The following is a 12,975-nucleotide window of genomic DNA, read 5'->3' on the forward strand; positions in this document are numbered from 1 at the left end:
AGCTGCCCTACCAGGCACAGGGCACTGCTCCCTTGTGAGATGGGCCCAGCCCGACTCTTGGAAGCACCCCTCATCCTCATAGAGAGATGTCCACTCCACAGGGACACTGAGTGTTCTGGCTGGCTTCTGAGGACAGGTAGAGAGCTGAGGTCCAGCCAGGGCCCGCAAAGCACCCAGCACTTGCAGTTCTGAGAGTCGACCTCCTAGAGGAAGGGCCCCTGGTGGGCAGGGCTGAGAGGACAAGTGCAGCCCAACAGTGCGGAGGCAGGAGCGAGGGCTGCATGCAGCAGCAGGCCCTGAAGGGCTGGCCCCTTTGCTGTCCACAGAAGCTCATCAGTGGGGGAGGGGGCTTCTTCCAGCCGTGGCTAGAGCCTGCAGCCCCCATCCCTCCCCATCTGTAGCAGCCAGTTTCCCACCTGCCCTTCCAGGGGCCCTTCCTCCAGGCTTCCCTGGTGTGTCTAGAGGTCTTGTGAAAGTTAAGGAGGAGGCCAGGCAGGGGGGCTCTGGGGACAGGGCTCAGGAGGGGCTTAGGGCCAGGGTGGGGACTGGGGGCCAGGCTCTGGCACCTGGAAACTCCATCCCAGAGAACCAGCCCCACCCGGGATGCTGAGGCGTGGGAAGCCCCTGTGTCCTCTTATGGCTGGAGTAGCTGGACACACCTGGGCTGGTGGCAACTGGCAGGCACAGCAAGGAGCTGCCTGAATGCTAGTGGTGTGGCAGTACGTGGCGGCAGAGAGGCTTCCCTACAGAGAAGAGGTATCTACACAAGGTATCTACATCCTCCCACTCCTGAACTCCCCTCCTGCCCATCCAGGACACCCATGTCCCTACATCCTGAGGGTCAGCCTGGCCAGAAGGGATCCAGGAGAGAAGTCCCAGCCCAGTCCTGGCTGTGCATCCTCAGGCATGTTGCCTGACCTCTCTGAAGAACCAGGGTGTGTGATTGGTGCTCACAGGAGCCACACGGTGAAATCCAGGTCCAGTTCCAGCCCAGCTGGCTCCAAACATCCTACGTTCTGTCTCCCCTGCTCTGCAGCCTCCACTTCCCTGTCCTGCAGTGGGGTGCAAAGGGCCTCTGTTTGGGCCTCCAGTGCAGGTTGAGCAACCTTGCCTGGGGCTGAGCTAGGTCTGGGTGCTGGGCCTGGAGGAGCCTGCAGACACGGGGGCCAATGTGGTAGCCACTCTCCCTACTTCCACCCACTCAGCATGAATGCAGCTGTCCAGAACTCTATGGGGGCCCTGGGGCAAGGGTCCCCTTGAGAAGGCAGCCTTGGACAAGGTCTGCCAGGGCAAGGAGAACACCTATCCACACCAGGCTCTGGATGGGGGCACCCAGGAATTCTGGAGGACAGCCCTGGACCAGCCACCTTGGACGTGCAGCCTCCTTCTCTGCAGAAAGCCCCACTCTGCAGGAGGCACTGCAGGGAGTTCCTGATCTCCAGAGCCCAGGAATTGCCCACCACCACACGGGGAGGCAGGGATGAGTCCAGACAAGGGCCCAGGTAGGACCAGTGCCAGGCCTGCTGCCAGGTTGCCCACTGGAGGGACGAGAGCAGTGGCACCTGCTGACAGTAGCACAGCTATCATGTGGACAGGCCAGCGAGGGGACCCCGTCTCTCTGACGGTGGCGAAGCGTATCTGTTAAACCCTATATGCTGGGTTAGAGAGGCAGTGGGACACCTAACCCCCAGCCTCAATGCACTTGTGGGGATGTGCTTAGGGTCACTGTCCTGGCCCAGGATGAGACAGCAGTTATTTATTTTTAAAAATGACCAAGAAATGGAAGAAGATGAGAAAGTCACATTCAATTTTCTTCAAAGTGATAAAAGCCCAAGGGGCACAGGCCAGCCCAGGCAGGTTGAGGATGGTCCTCAGAAAGAGGCTGGAGACCTGTCACTAGCACCCTCACTTCCCATCCAGTGAGAGGGCAAGAGCGACAGCCAGGAGCATGGTGAATGCCAGCTGTGAGCCCTTGGTCCAACCAGGAATGAAGGAGGGAAGGCCGTGGCTGGGTGGCAACCTCAAGACGCTTGGGAGAATGACCGGGAGCTTCCCCATGAGAGGGACACAGGTGGCAATGTGGTGCCCAAGCACAAGGGAACCCTGGACACCTGCTTGGATGGGCCCTGAGGACAGGGTGCTGGGTGACATAAACCAGTCACAAAAGGGCCAATCCTCTGTGCTGCCATCCTGAGAGGTCACATCCTCCAGGAGAGCCACAGCCATGTGGGTAGAGAAGTGATAAGGCTCCTCTCTCCTGGGCCCCTGCCTGGCTCCAGGGGCCCTGGGCCTGAGCCCTCAGGCTGTTCAGAGCAAGGGGACAAACACAGGCTTGGCCAGGGCAGGACAGGCCCAAGTGGGGGAGCAGCAGGAGCCCTGCCAGCATAGGGCAGCTCTGGGATGCCCTCACTCCTGGCCGCCTGCTCAGGCTCATGACCCTCACCTCGTGAACTTGGGTGGAGGGGCCATGCTCTTGGATTTGCTGGCCCCATCTTGGCCTTCTCGCTGCCCTGCACTGACCAGGGGTGTCAGCCCATAGGAGCCCAGCAGGGCATGAGCCTGGGGGCCGGTCCATCTCCATCCAGGGAGGAAAAGCCCCAGGGCCAACCACTCAACTGCCGTGATCAGGACCTCCTCATACTGCTCCCGAGTGATACTTCTTTCCATGCGGGAGGTGCCTCAGGAAGCATGGGGATAGGGAGCCCCAGAGGCGAGCAGGAGAGAGTCACAAGTGGATGTCCTTACCTGGCTTCCTGGGACCCCACAGCCCCACCAACTCCCACCTTGGCAGACTCTTTGATGGGAGGCAATGGCATCCCCAGCCCCCTGGCCACCTATGCCCCATCTATTCTGCCCAGTGCCTACCCTCACCCCTGCTGCTCTCACTTTCCCCAGGACACCACAGCAGGGTGGGGACATGCCCTCCCCAGCACCCACCTGGGACCCCCAACATGAGGAGGTAGGTGGGCTGGCAGGAGCCACTGCCCAGTCCTGTGAGCCCAGACTTACTCGGCTGCCATCCTAGGGGGGGAATGCCTGCTCTGCCTGTGGGGGCTGCTCCCCAACACCCACCTTTCCTGACCTGCACCCTGCCCTGCTGGGCAAATAGAGACCTCCTGTCCCCCATCCTCGTCCCTGCCTCGCAGGCCGGATTTCCTGAGCAAGGTCACTCTGGGAACCGCTGGAGCCCAGTGGCCAATAAAACCCATCGATGCGGACAGAGCGCCCATAAAGCAGGTTGCCGCTCCCGCCCAGGATGTTTGCCCTGCACCACCCCCACCCTACTGGCCGCAGCCTGCAGATGGTGGAGGCTCTGTGTCCTCTGTGGTGTCTCTGCCCCTCGGTCACATCTGTGGAGACTGGGGACCTCAAGATGTCAACGGGAGGGCAGGGAGCAGCTCAAGGACTCCAAGGGCTGTCCAAGCTCAGGCTTTTACACAGGTGCCCTGAGGTGTCCTACCTTGCCCAGACAGGTCAGGACTGGTCCCAGGGGCCATGGGCTGCATAGAACCTCCCAGAACATCCCACAGGCTCAGCCCACCATCTGGGGTCTGTCTCTCCCTCATGCCCCAACTGGAAGCCAGCATGGCCCTATGCCATGCCAGGGACAATGATTCTGCCTCTTCAGCACCCTGGGAGCCCACACTCCCCGCCCCAGATACCTGGCCTGGGCCGGCCGCCTTGCCCCTTCCCTGGAGGGCCTGCCCTCCATCGGCTCCCTCTCTCTCCAGTCTTGGTGCTCCTGATCTCTCCTGTCCTCCTTCCTTCCCGGAAGCTAGGACAGGGCATCACCTGCTGTCTGTGCTGTCCCAGCCACCCCACCCCAGGCTGGAGAGCTCGGGTCTGTGCTCCTTTGCCTCTGGATCTTCACACATGCTGTTTCCTTTGCCTGGAATGCACTTCAACGCTCCCTGCAACTAAACCCCAGTGGGCACACAGTAGGTGCACACCAGTGCTTGTCCAAGGACACACACTTTCTGATCTCCCAGGCCAGGGGCCCGCACTAGTGAGATGTGAACCAGGTTCAGCAGTGGGCCATCCCTGGAGCTCACTGTCCCTGATGGGCCTCAGGGCGAAGGCTTATGCTGCTCAGGTTGACCAGAGGGGGGTGTGCCCCCAACGAGGGGAAGACTATCAGCAAAGGCAGCCAAGTGAGCACCTGCAGCCAGGTGAGCATGTGGGTCCAGCAGGGCTGTGGGGCTGGGGTGTTAGACAGAGGGACAAGGGGTCCTGAGGCTGGTGTCTGGACAATGCTACAATTTCACAGGGGCCTCAGACTGACAAGATGGGGCAGGAGGCTTCCAGGAGGGCCAAGCGTCCTCTGGGGGGGGGGCACCTGCCTTACTGCACAGAGGCCCTGTAGTCCCTTCTCTGTGACTAGGAGCTGGCCTGCTGGGCTCCGGGCAGGACATTCTGCTGGCCCCACCCAGGGAGGGCCTCTGTCAGATCAGATCGACTGGGGAGGTTGGTCTGGGCAGAGATTTCCGAGCCATCTGCTCTCCCCCAAGCTGTTCCAACAGGAGCACCTTTTCTCCAAATCCTAGGGGAGGCCTGACAGGAGGTGGGAGCTGCAGAGCAAACAGGCCTTGGTCTCTCCCTGGATATCTTTCCCTGGACGTGCCTTGGGATGCTGGACCTGTTGGCAAGGGTGGGTTTTGCCTGTAGCCCCTGGGAGCAGGCAGAGTTCTGTGGAACCCACATTGAGAACACTTCACCTGCCCAGAGTGGCTAATCCCAGGAGGCCAGGGATGGCCAGCCCCAGCTCGGCACCCCGATGACCCCCACTTTGTGAACCCTGCTGCCCACTCCCAACTGGGCGTGGCCAACCCATCCCAGCCTCGCCTGGGCTGCGGGCCTCACACCTACAACACACTCTGGGTCCTGCTGGCTTCCCACGGCTTCAGGGACAATATTTGCTTTGAGGAAGGATCAAACATTTATTCTCTAATTCATTCAGGGAGCAGGTTCTCGAACACAAGTGCCCTCAGCACACAGAATGAGTGTCCAGGCTTGGCCTCTGGCAGAGGGTCGTGCCTGCTGCCCAGCAGCACCAGCCTGGCCTTTGTGCTACCCAGCCCTGCTTAGCCTGGCCCAGCACCTTCCTGCAGGGCTGCGCAGTGCCAGGCAGGGCTGCCCCAAAGCAGTGTGCCCCCTGGGGGGAATCCCAGCAAGGTCTGGCACAGGGGTGCTTGGCCCCTGCACCTGGGCAGTTCCAGCCTAGAGGGCATATTCCTCGGGGACCCACGCTTGCTGGCATTTGTGTTAACCCACATAGCGCGGCCCCTATGGATGGCTACAGGCTGCCTCCTGAGCCCCCAACCAGGCAAAAGACAGGACTGTGCTGCCTCGCGGCCCCTGACCTCAAAGACACCTCCCTGCCCCCGCTGGGCCCCTCAGACTAAACCCCTGCCAGTGTGGCCATGCCCTGTCCCTGTGGGTGCCCCTCCTCCATCCCACTGTGGAGCCCGGGAGGGTGCCTCTCTCCCCCCTGGACAGAGGTGGTGGGGGACAGGTGGGTGGACAGAGGCCCCGAGGAGAGGGTATCCTCTGGGATCCCAGTTCATGCTGGCTGCCCAAGACCTACATGGCTTTGCACCTGCCTCCCCGAGGTCCACACAGCTACAGGGCCAGCAAGGAGCTGGGGTGGCCACTGGTCCCCGGGAGATCTGGGGAGCAGAGGCCAGAGCTGAGCATACAGGGCATTGTGCTCTGTGACCAGGTGACTCAGGGCTCAAGGACAAGGGTACAAACAAAGAGTGGGCAGAGCCCCAGCACAGGCTCACACCAGTGGTCAGGAGGAGTGTCTCCCCACAGCTGGCCTCCTGGAGAAACTGCTCCCTGGCCTGGATGGCTGATGTAGGTTGGGGCCAGGATGGGAGGCGGAGATGTCCAGGCACTTCCTGGGGCATGACCAAACCCCTTCTTCCTCTCTAGAACCTGGCCTGAGCGGGAGGACAGGCCGACAACCAGCTGGTCACTGAGGCACCCATCGTGCCATGTCCACACCTGCCCTGGCCCCATTCAGCCCCATCGTCACAGGGCCACTGAGGAGTATCCATCTTGTAGCCCCAGGGCTGGGCAATGGGGAGCCTGCAGGACCTGGGCACTGCTGCGGCCTCATAGCCGGCTGGTCTGCATGCGCCCATTGGCCTCACAGCTGCGCACAGGCAGCGCCACCTCCTGCGGCCGTCCACTCTTGTCCGGCTGTGGCTCCACGGTGTCTGCATCCTCTGCACCATAGCCCCCACGGAGGCACAGAACCTTCCGGAAGCTCTGGCGGAAGTTGTCAGAGAGGAAGCCGTAGAGCAGGGGGTTGGCGCAGCTGTTGGCATAGGACAGGACCACCACGAAGAAGTAGAGGCCGGCGGAGGTGGGCTCCTCGGGCAGCGTGAAGGCCAGGTTGACGATGTTGACTATGAAGAAAGGCAGCCAGCAGCCCACGAACACCAGCACCACCACCACCACCATGCGTGTCACCTTGCGCTCCGACCGCCGTCGCCGCGAAGAGCCCACACGCACACCCGACGCCTTCACCTTCACCACAATCAGCAGGTAGCAGAGGCAGATGACCAGCAGCGGCCCGAAGAAGCCCAGCACGGACGTGTAGGTGATGAAGGCGGCACCCCACAGTCCCACTGGCTCCGGCCAGCTGAGGTTGCAGGTGCCCCATCCCTCCTGGACGTCAGCGAAGACCAGCAGCGGCAGCGACATGAGCAGAGAGAAGGCCCAGACGGCTGCGCTGGCCAGTTTGGCCACCCGCGGGCGGCGCCACCGGGCAGAGCGCAGTGGATGGACCACGGCCAGGTAGCGGTCCACACTCATGACGGTCAGGCAGAAGATGCTGGTGAACTGGTTGATGCCATCCAGCGTCATGACCAGGCGGCACAGGAAAGAGCCGAATGGCCAGTAGGAGACTGCGTTCTGTGTGGCCAGGAAGGGCAGCCCCAGCATGAGCAGCACGTCGGCCACGGCGAGGTTGAGGATGTACACGTTGGTGACCGTCTTCATCTTGGCGTGGCGCAGTACCACATAGATGACCAGTGTGTTGCCACCCAGCCCTACCACGCACACCAGCAGATACAGGATGGGCACAAGCACTGCCCGGGCACCCACCGAGGATGCTGCTCCCCCCTGTGTCCCGTTGTGGCCACCTCCAGGGGTGACCGACACATTCCAGTCCTGCATGGAGGCTGGGAACAGGGGCTCCATGGTGGGGGCCAAGGCCATGTACTGGCCGAAGCCGTCTCTAGAGAAGAGAAGGACAGGTGCGATGAGTGGGGCAGACGGCATTCCTTCCTCCTGCCTCCCTGCCCCGCCCACCTGGTGGCAGGTGAACATTGTTAGTCATGTTCAACTGGGCTGGAAATCACATTAAGCAAATTGTTTGGAAAACAAGGGAGGAAGGAAAAGCCATGTGGTCAGTAGACAGGCGTCCTGGTGAGCCAAGACAGACGTGGCTGTTGATAGCCACAGTGGCCGCTCTGTGACCTCCCACTCCACTGGCCCTGAGGCCTCTTAGACCCCTAGGGGCAGCACAACAGGAAAGGCACCAGGTGGTCAGGGGCCTCCAGAGCAGGACTGCAGCACCCAGCTGACCTGCAGGACATGCAGTGACCTCAGCCCAGCTCTGCTGGGAGTGGGCAATGCTGGGCTCCACAGGGCCTGGGCCTTCCTCCCCCAGGAGGCTCTGCCAGTGTCCACCTGGCTCTAGGGAATGCTATCCCTGGCACATGATGTCCACCTCCCAGCAGCCTGTTTTGAGAAGCTGTGCAGTGGCAAAGGCTCCAGAGGTCCCTATACCTGGACAGTGGCCACAGCCTGTGGACTCCAGAGAGGGTGACACAGAGCTAAATGACCTAGGAAACAGCATGGAAGCAGGTGGACATGAGAGATGTACAGAAGGTGCTGGCCAAGGACACAGCCCAGGAGGGTGCAGGACTGGGGGGACAGAGCCCAGTGGGGACAGGCACGTGTGGTATCAGTGGAGAGGCAGAGACAGGCACAGAGTACATCGACATGGCAAGTCCAGGGGTAGGCACACATCAAGGTGCATCTTTCATAGGAAGATGAGGCTCACGAGGGAGCAGCTGCCTGCCCAGGAGGAAGGGCACCAAGGGGCAGCCACTCTGGACCCACAGAGCCCCTGGGCCTGAGCCAGGGCTGCTAGCCACGATCAGTGTCCTGAGTGACCCATGCTATCTCAGACAGGGGATGCTCACACCACTGCCAGGGCTGGGGACACCAGGGATGTGGCATAGGCAATGAAGCCTGGAAGACAAGACAGGACACCCTTCTACCCTGGGGTCCACACCCACACCTCCAGTCACCTAGGTTGCAGGCCAGGCTGCTCAGCACTGGCTAGTCGGCCTGGAAAGTTGGCAGGGAGATGGGCCATGAGCTCACTTCAGGTCCAGCAGGGCCATGGGGGTTACCTGCTGCAGAGAGACTGCTTCAGTGTGTTAGGGGTCTCAAGCAAGGCCTGGACAAAGATTGTCAAGGAAATTGACTTTCTTGGTGGGAAGGTGGTAGGGATTGAATCCAAGGGTGCTCTGCCACCAAGCAGCACCCCCAGACCTTTTTATTTTTTATTTTAAGACAGGGTCTCACTTTCTTTCCAGTCTGGCCTTGAACTTGTGATCTTCCTGCCTCAGCCCCAAGTTGCTGGGATTATAAGCGTGAGCACTGTACCGTACCCAGTCCCTATAAATTTGACTTTTAAGAAGTAAAATGAACAAGTGTCTATTCTTAAAAATAATAGACCTTTGTCATGAACAAATACAGTCATTTAAATGCACAAACAAAACCCAAGCCCAGCAAAGTCCAGATCAGCTCCAGTTTGGAGAGTGTAGAACAGATAATCGGGGAACTGAATGGGGCTGAAGGAGCCCAGCACAGCAGACTAAAATATCAGCCAGGGCTACAGGGCGAAGCCGCAAAGAACAGAGAGGCGTCTCCCGCAGACATGCTGTGTCACCAGCAGAGGAAAGTCATAGCCACTGAGCAGCACAGCATCAAGGACGAGGAGGGAACCCTCAAGAAGACCAGGCGGAGACAAGAGGAAAGCATCACCTGGTGTCAGGAGTGACGGGAGGACAACGTGCTTCCATCAGCAAAGAGGAGCTGCAGCCGGGCAAACCTGAGAGACCAGGCTACCACCTGGAGTCCTCCTAGTGGAGCGCCTGGAGTCCTCCTAGTGGAGCGCCCGGAGCCAGAAAGGGGAGGACTGCTCAGGGCTGTGTTGCCCGGGTGGTCAGTGAGGCTGCAGGTGTGTGGTGAACATTTGTGTTGCAGAAACCTACCTAGCAAAAAGTCAAGGTAGATGCCTGTCGGAAATGACTGCTTTTTTAAGGCCGTGTCAGGGAGTCCCTCTGGCTGGACTCCAAGTCCTCGGGTCTGAAGGGCTGTCAGGGCATGGGACATGGTACCCGTTGCTTCAACCAGCATCTGCATGTGGCCAGGAGCGAGTCTGCCTCAGATACAGGCTGCCCTAGAAGCTGGCCCTGGAGGACAGCAAGGGGGCTTGTTTATCTGTCCCCAAGGCCTGGCCCCAAGGGCCTCTCCACATTTCTAAAGAAAGCTGAGCATTTAAAGTAATGTTTATGGCTCCCATGGACAGCTGTGGGAAGGCCTCTAGGAGGCCTGTGGTCTGGAGACAGCAGATCCTATGAGAGGCAAGGTGAGTGACGTGCATGGGCTGTGGTCACCCTCTCCCCACAACACCAAGGAAGGGCTTCTAGCCCATACCCCTGAGGCCTGAGCAGGGCAGAGATGATCAAGCAGCCCTGAAGGTGGGCTGCCCACTGGTGGGGGTGGCTCAGGTCCTTTCTGTCACAGGCCTTGGACTCCTGAACATATGTTTGATCTTAAGTAAATTCCTCTTGTCTGCAGCTCTCAGCCACTCCCAGGTGCCCCAGTTGCCCAGAACCCAGGAGAGCTCAGCAGGCTATCAGGCCTCCACTTCTGCTGCTGGTAACCACGTCAACTCTCCAGTTATACTTCATAGCAGGAAAGAAGGAAACAGGCCCCCATGCTACTCCAGCCTCTTGGAAGCTCATCCTGACAGGCCGTTAATCAGAAGCAGCAACTTTAGTCTCAAAAAGTAGGCACCTATGAAAAATTGCCCCAGGCCCCTTTCAGATGCAGCAGGAGGGAAGTGACCATGGAGCCTGTGGCACCCAGACCCGCCCCCCCCCCAGGAGAGGATCTACTTAGCTGGCCCACTCTCATGGCACCAGGAGCAGGCCCGGCCCACACACCTGCCCCACTCTGGCTGTGTGCTCCTGAGCAAGCCAGGCTGCTTCTCTGAACCCTGGCTTCAGGAGCAGCACCTCCTGCCAACTGCAAAGTTACTGAACACATGAGATAAGCTCAGGCATGAAGACACCAGGTGTAGGGCCTGGTGCTCAGTCATTGTTCCCACAGGCCACCCTAGGTAGCTCAGCTTCTCCCCAGCATCAGGAAGGGCATCTGCCCAGGCTCCTGGGAGAAGGTGGGCGGGACAAGGGCCTGGGAACAAGGATGGGTCTCAGAACCTGTGTCCCCTGGGCCTGGCAGCCATGGTCAGGCCAGCCCCCAATAAAGTCTGCAATAGCCAGCATCATCAGGTAGCTGGAGCTTGGAGAGGTACGAGTGCTGCAACTCAGGGGACTCCCAGACCGCTGCCTCACCAGGGGGAGAGCATACCAGTGTTCTTGTGAGCAGGAGCAAGCATAGACTGCATCTTGGCTGAGACAGCAGCCTAATCCTGCCACCCTCCCTGAGGACAAGCTTCCTGACCTCTGCTTCCTCTGTTGGGACCCCCTCCCCCGCCCCCAGCAAGGCTCTGACTGTGCAACCATTGGCAACCCCACTCCTGCCCCTCCACTGTCTTTAGGGCAGCCTGGGGCCAGGGGCAGTATCCTCCTCACATTAAGAGAAACAGGTGGGAGCAGGCAGGCCAGAGCTGCACAGCCCCCCTCAAGGGCTCAGAAGGGTCTGTATGGCCAGTAGATATTTCAAGACTGCCTTCCACCTCCAGCCCACTTCTTTGGAAATTTCCATGGTTACTTTCCTGGGGAATCAATACTGGGTCATGATCATTAATGTATGGACCACCTCTGCCCCGGAGGCTCCGGTCCCACCCTATTCCCAGAGCTTGGGGACTGTTCCAACACACTTGGTAACCACAACTGGCTCTGGGTGACCTGGCTCCTAGCCTCCTTGCCCTGTCACACACCTGGCAGCTGGCAGGTTCTGGGGTGGACAGGGTCTGCACCCCACTGCAGGGTATTCTTGATTTCCTGGAGGAGTGGGTATACTTGGAGGTCATGTGGGCACAAGTGCCCAGCTAGGGTAGATGAAGCTCTGTTCCCAGCAGGCAGGGGTGCACCCCAGTCCCCCAGTTGTGAGAGGCACCTCCAGAACCCCAGACCTTAATGCTGCATCAGGCCTTGGGCCCCAGAGTTGGTCATACTCTACCTGCAGCTTAACTGCAGCTTGAGAACCCTTGGCTGAGTACATGGATCTCCACCTCCCTCCTCCTTCCCCAGCCCAAAGTTGGCCAACCCCACCTTACAAGACGCCTATCCTGCACCCTAGGCTCCTACTGCCTCCATACCGTTTCCTGAACCCCCACCAGTCCCAGCCTCAGAGCCCTCCCACCAGTCCCAGAGCAGGGCCATCTGGGTTCCTGTAGCTTCTGCCCTGACCCGGGTACTAGGGGCGGCCTCCAGAACGCAGAGGCCTGAGGGCGACGAGGGGAGGGGGCTGAGGAGAGGAAGGAGTGCAGCTGCCCAATCTGGAGAGCAGACAGAGGGGGACACAGGGCAGCGGCAGGTGAATCCTGCGAGTGTCCCGAGCTGGTTGCGTGGGCGCCTGGGCGCGCCTCAGGCACTGGGTGCGCAGCCGGTCCCCAGGCCAGGGTTGCGTGCAGAGCGCTGAGACCTTCGGAGACGGTAAAATAGACCCGAGCGGGACCTGGGCAGGGGCGCAGGGCAGGGGCTCCCGCGCGGGATGCGGTGGGCAGCGCGGCGGCACTCACCTGGCCAGCGGCTCCCTCCGGTTCCCGTAGCAGTGTCCGCGCAGCGATCGCTCCCCGCGCCGGGAGGGGAGGCGGGTCGGGTCGGGGGCGGGGCGAGCGCTGGGGGGTCGGGGCGGGGCGGGGCGAGTTCCGGGTTTGGGGGTGTCGGGGGCTTGCCTTGAGGAGGGGAAGAGACAGTACGAGGGTTGGGTGAGGGGGTCGAGGCGGGTCACGTGTGGGCGGGCGGGTGGCGCTCTGGAGCGAGACTGTGGGAGCAGAGCTGACACTTCTGCTTGGCTCCCCGTGGGTCGCCAGCCCTGGCCGTAGGTCATTCCCAACACCTCTGCACAGGGACCTGTGGTCCCGATCCTGTTGGCTGTGACTCTGATGAGGGTCCCTGTCCCCACCCCATTCTTTTGCTGTTCACTCTGGGCCGCAGACCCCAGCAGAGGGCCAATGGAGTCCCTCTATAGTCCTTAGTCTGAGGACTGAAGAGGGGGCGTCCTCGCGCAGCGGGAGGCCGAGGGGTTTACCGAGGACTCTCTGAGGTGGGAGGAAAAGGGAGGGCAGATTCCCAGCCGGCTTAGTGGTCCTGGGAATCGCAGGATGCTTTGTGTGCCTGCTGGTTCATCTGTGGCAGGGTCTCGCTGTAGCAGAACGGGGTTCCCAGGGGCCAAAGCACAGGCGCGGCCTCTGCAAGTGTCACTGGGCCATCAATGCTAGCCCCTGGTTTTAACAAGGAGAACTCCCCTGCTAGGCACAGATAGCTGAGTGGGACCTGAGGAAATCCCACCCTGGGATGAAGTTCCCAGGACCCTTACCCTGCACCTGGAGCCTGGCCACTGTCTGAGTGAATGAGGGGTTCCAGGAGGCACCTGTACCTGGAGGAGTGTGGGGAGCAGCCTAGCTGCCTGTCCACAGGTGGGCATGCTGCTGCTCCCCTCCTGTTGTCCCTGGGCAACTCCCTTCTCAGGGAG

The 12,975-nt window shown here is 60.6% G+C and overlaps 1 protein-coding gene across 1 annotated transcript; it reads right to left on the reverse strand.

Moving 5' to 3' along the window:
- Positions 1-6,117: 6,117 nt before the first annotated feature.
- Positions 6,118-7,209, reverse strand: Sstr5 (somatostatin receptor 5). The gene has a single exon (XM_026385644.1). The coding sequence runs from the start codon at positions 7,207-7,209 to the stop codon at positions 6,118-6,120; it is 1,092 nt and encodes a 363-aa protein (XP_026241429.1).
- Positions 7,210-12,975: the final 5,766 nt, after the last annotated feature.

Source organism: Urocitellus parryii, chromosome 9, assembly GCF_045843805.1.
Source record: "Urocitellus parryii isolate mUroPar1 chromosome 9, mUroPar1.hap1, whole genome shotgun sequence".
Lineage (NCBI taxonomy): Eukaryota > Metazoa > Chordata > Mammalia > Rodentia > Sciuridae > Urocitellus > Urocitellus parryii.

Coding starts and splice junctions, on each gene's coding strand:
- Sstr5 (XM_026385644.1), bottom strand. CDS start 7,209: ATGGAGCCCCTGTTCCCAGCCTCCATGCAGGACTGGAATGTGTCGGTC.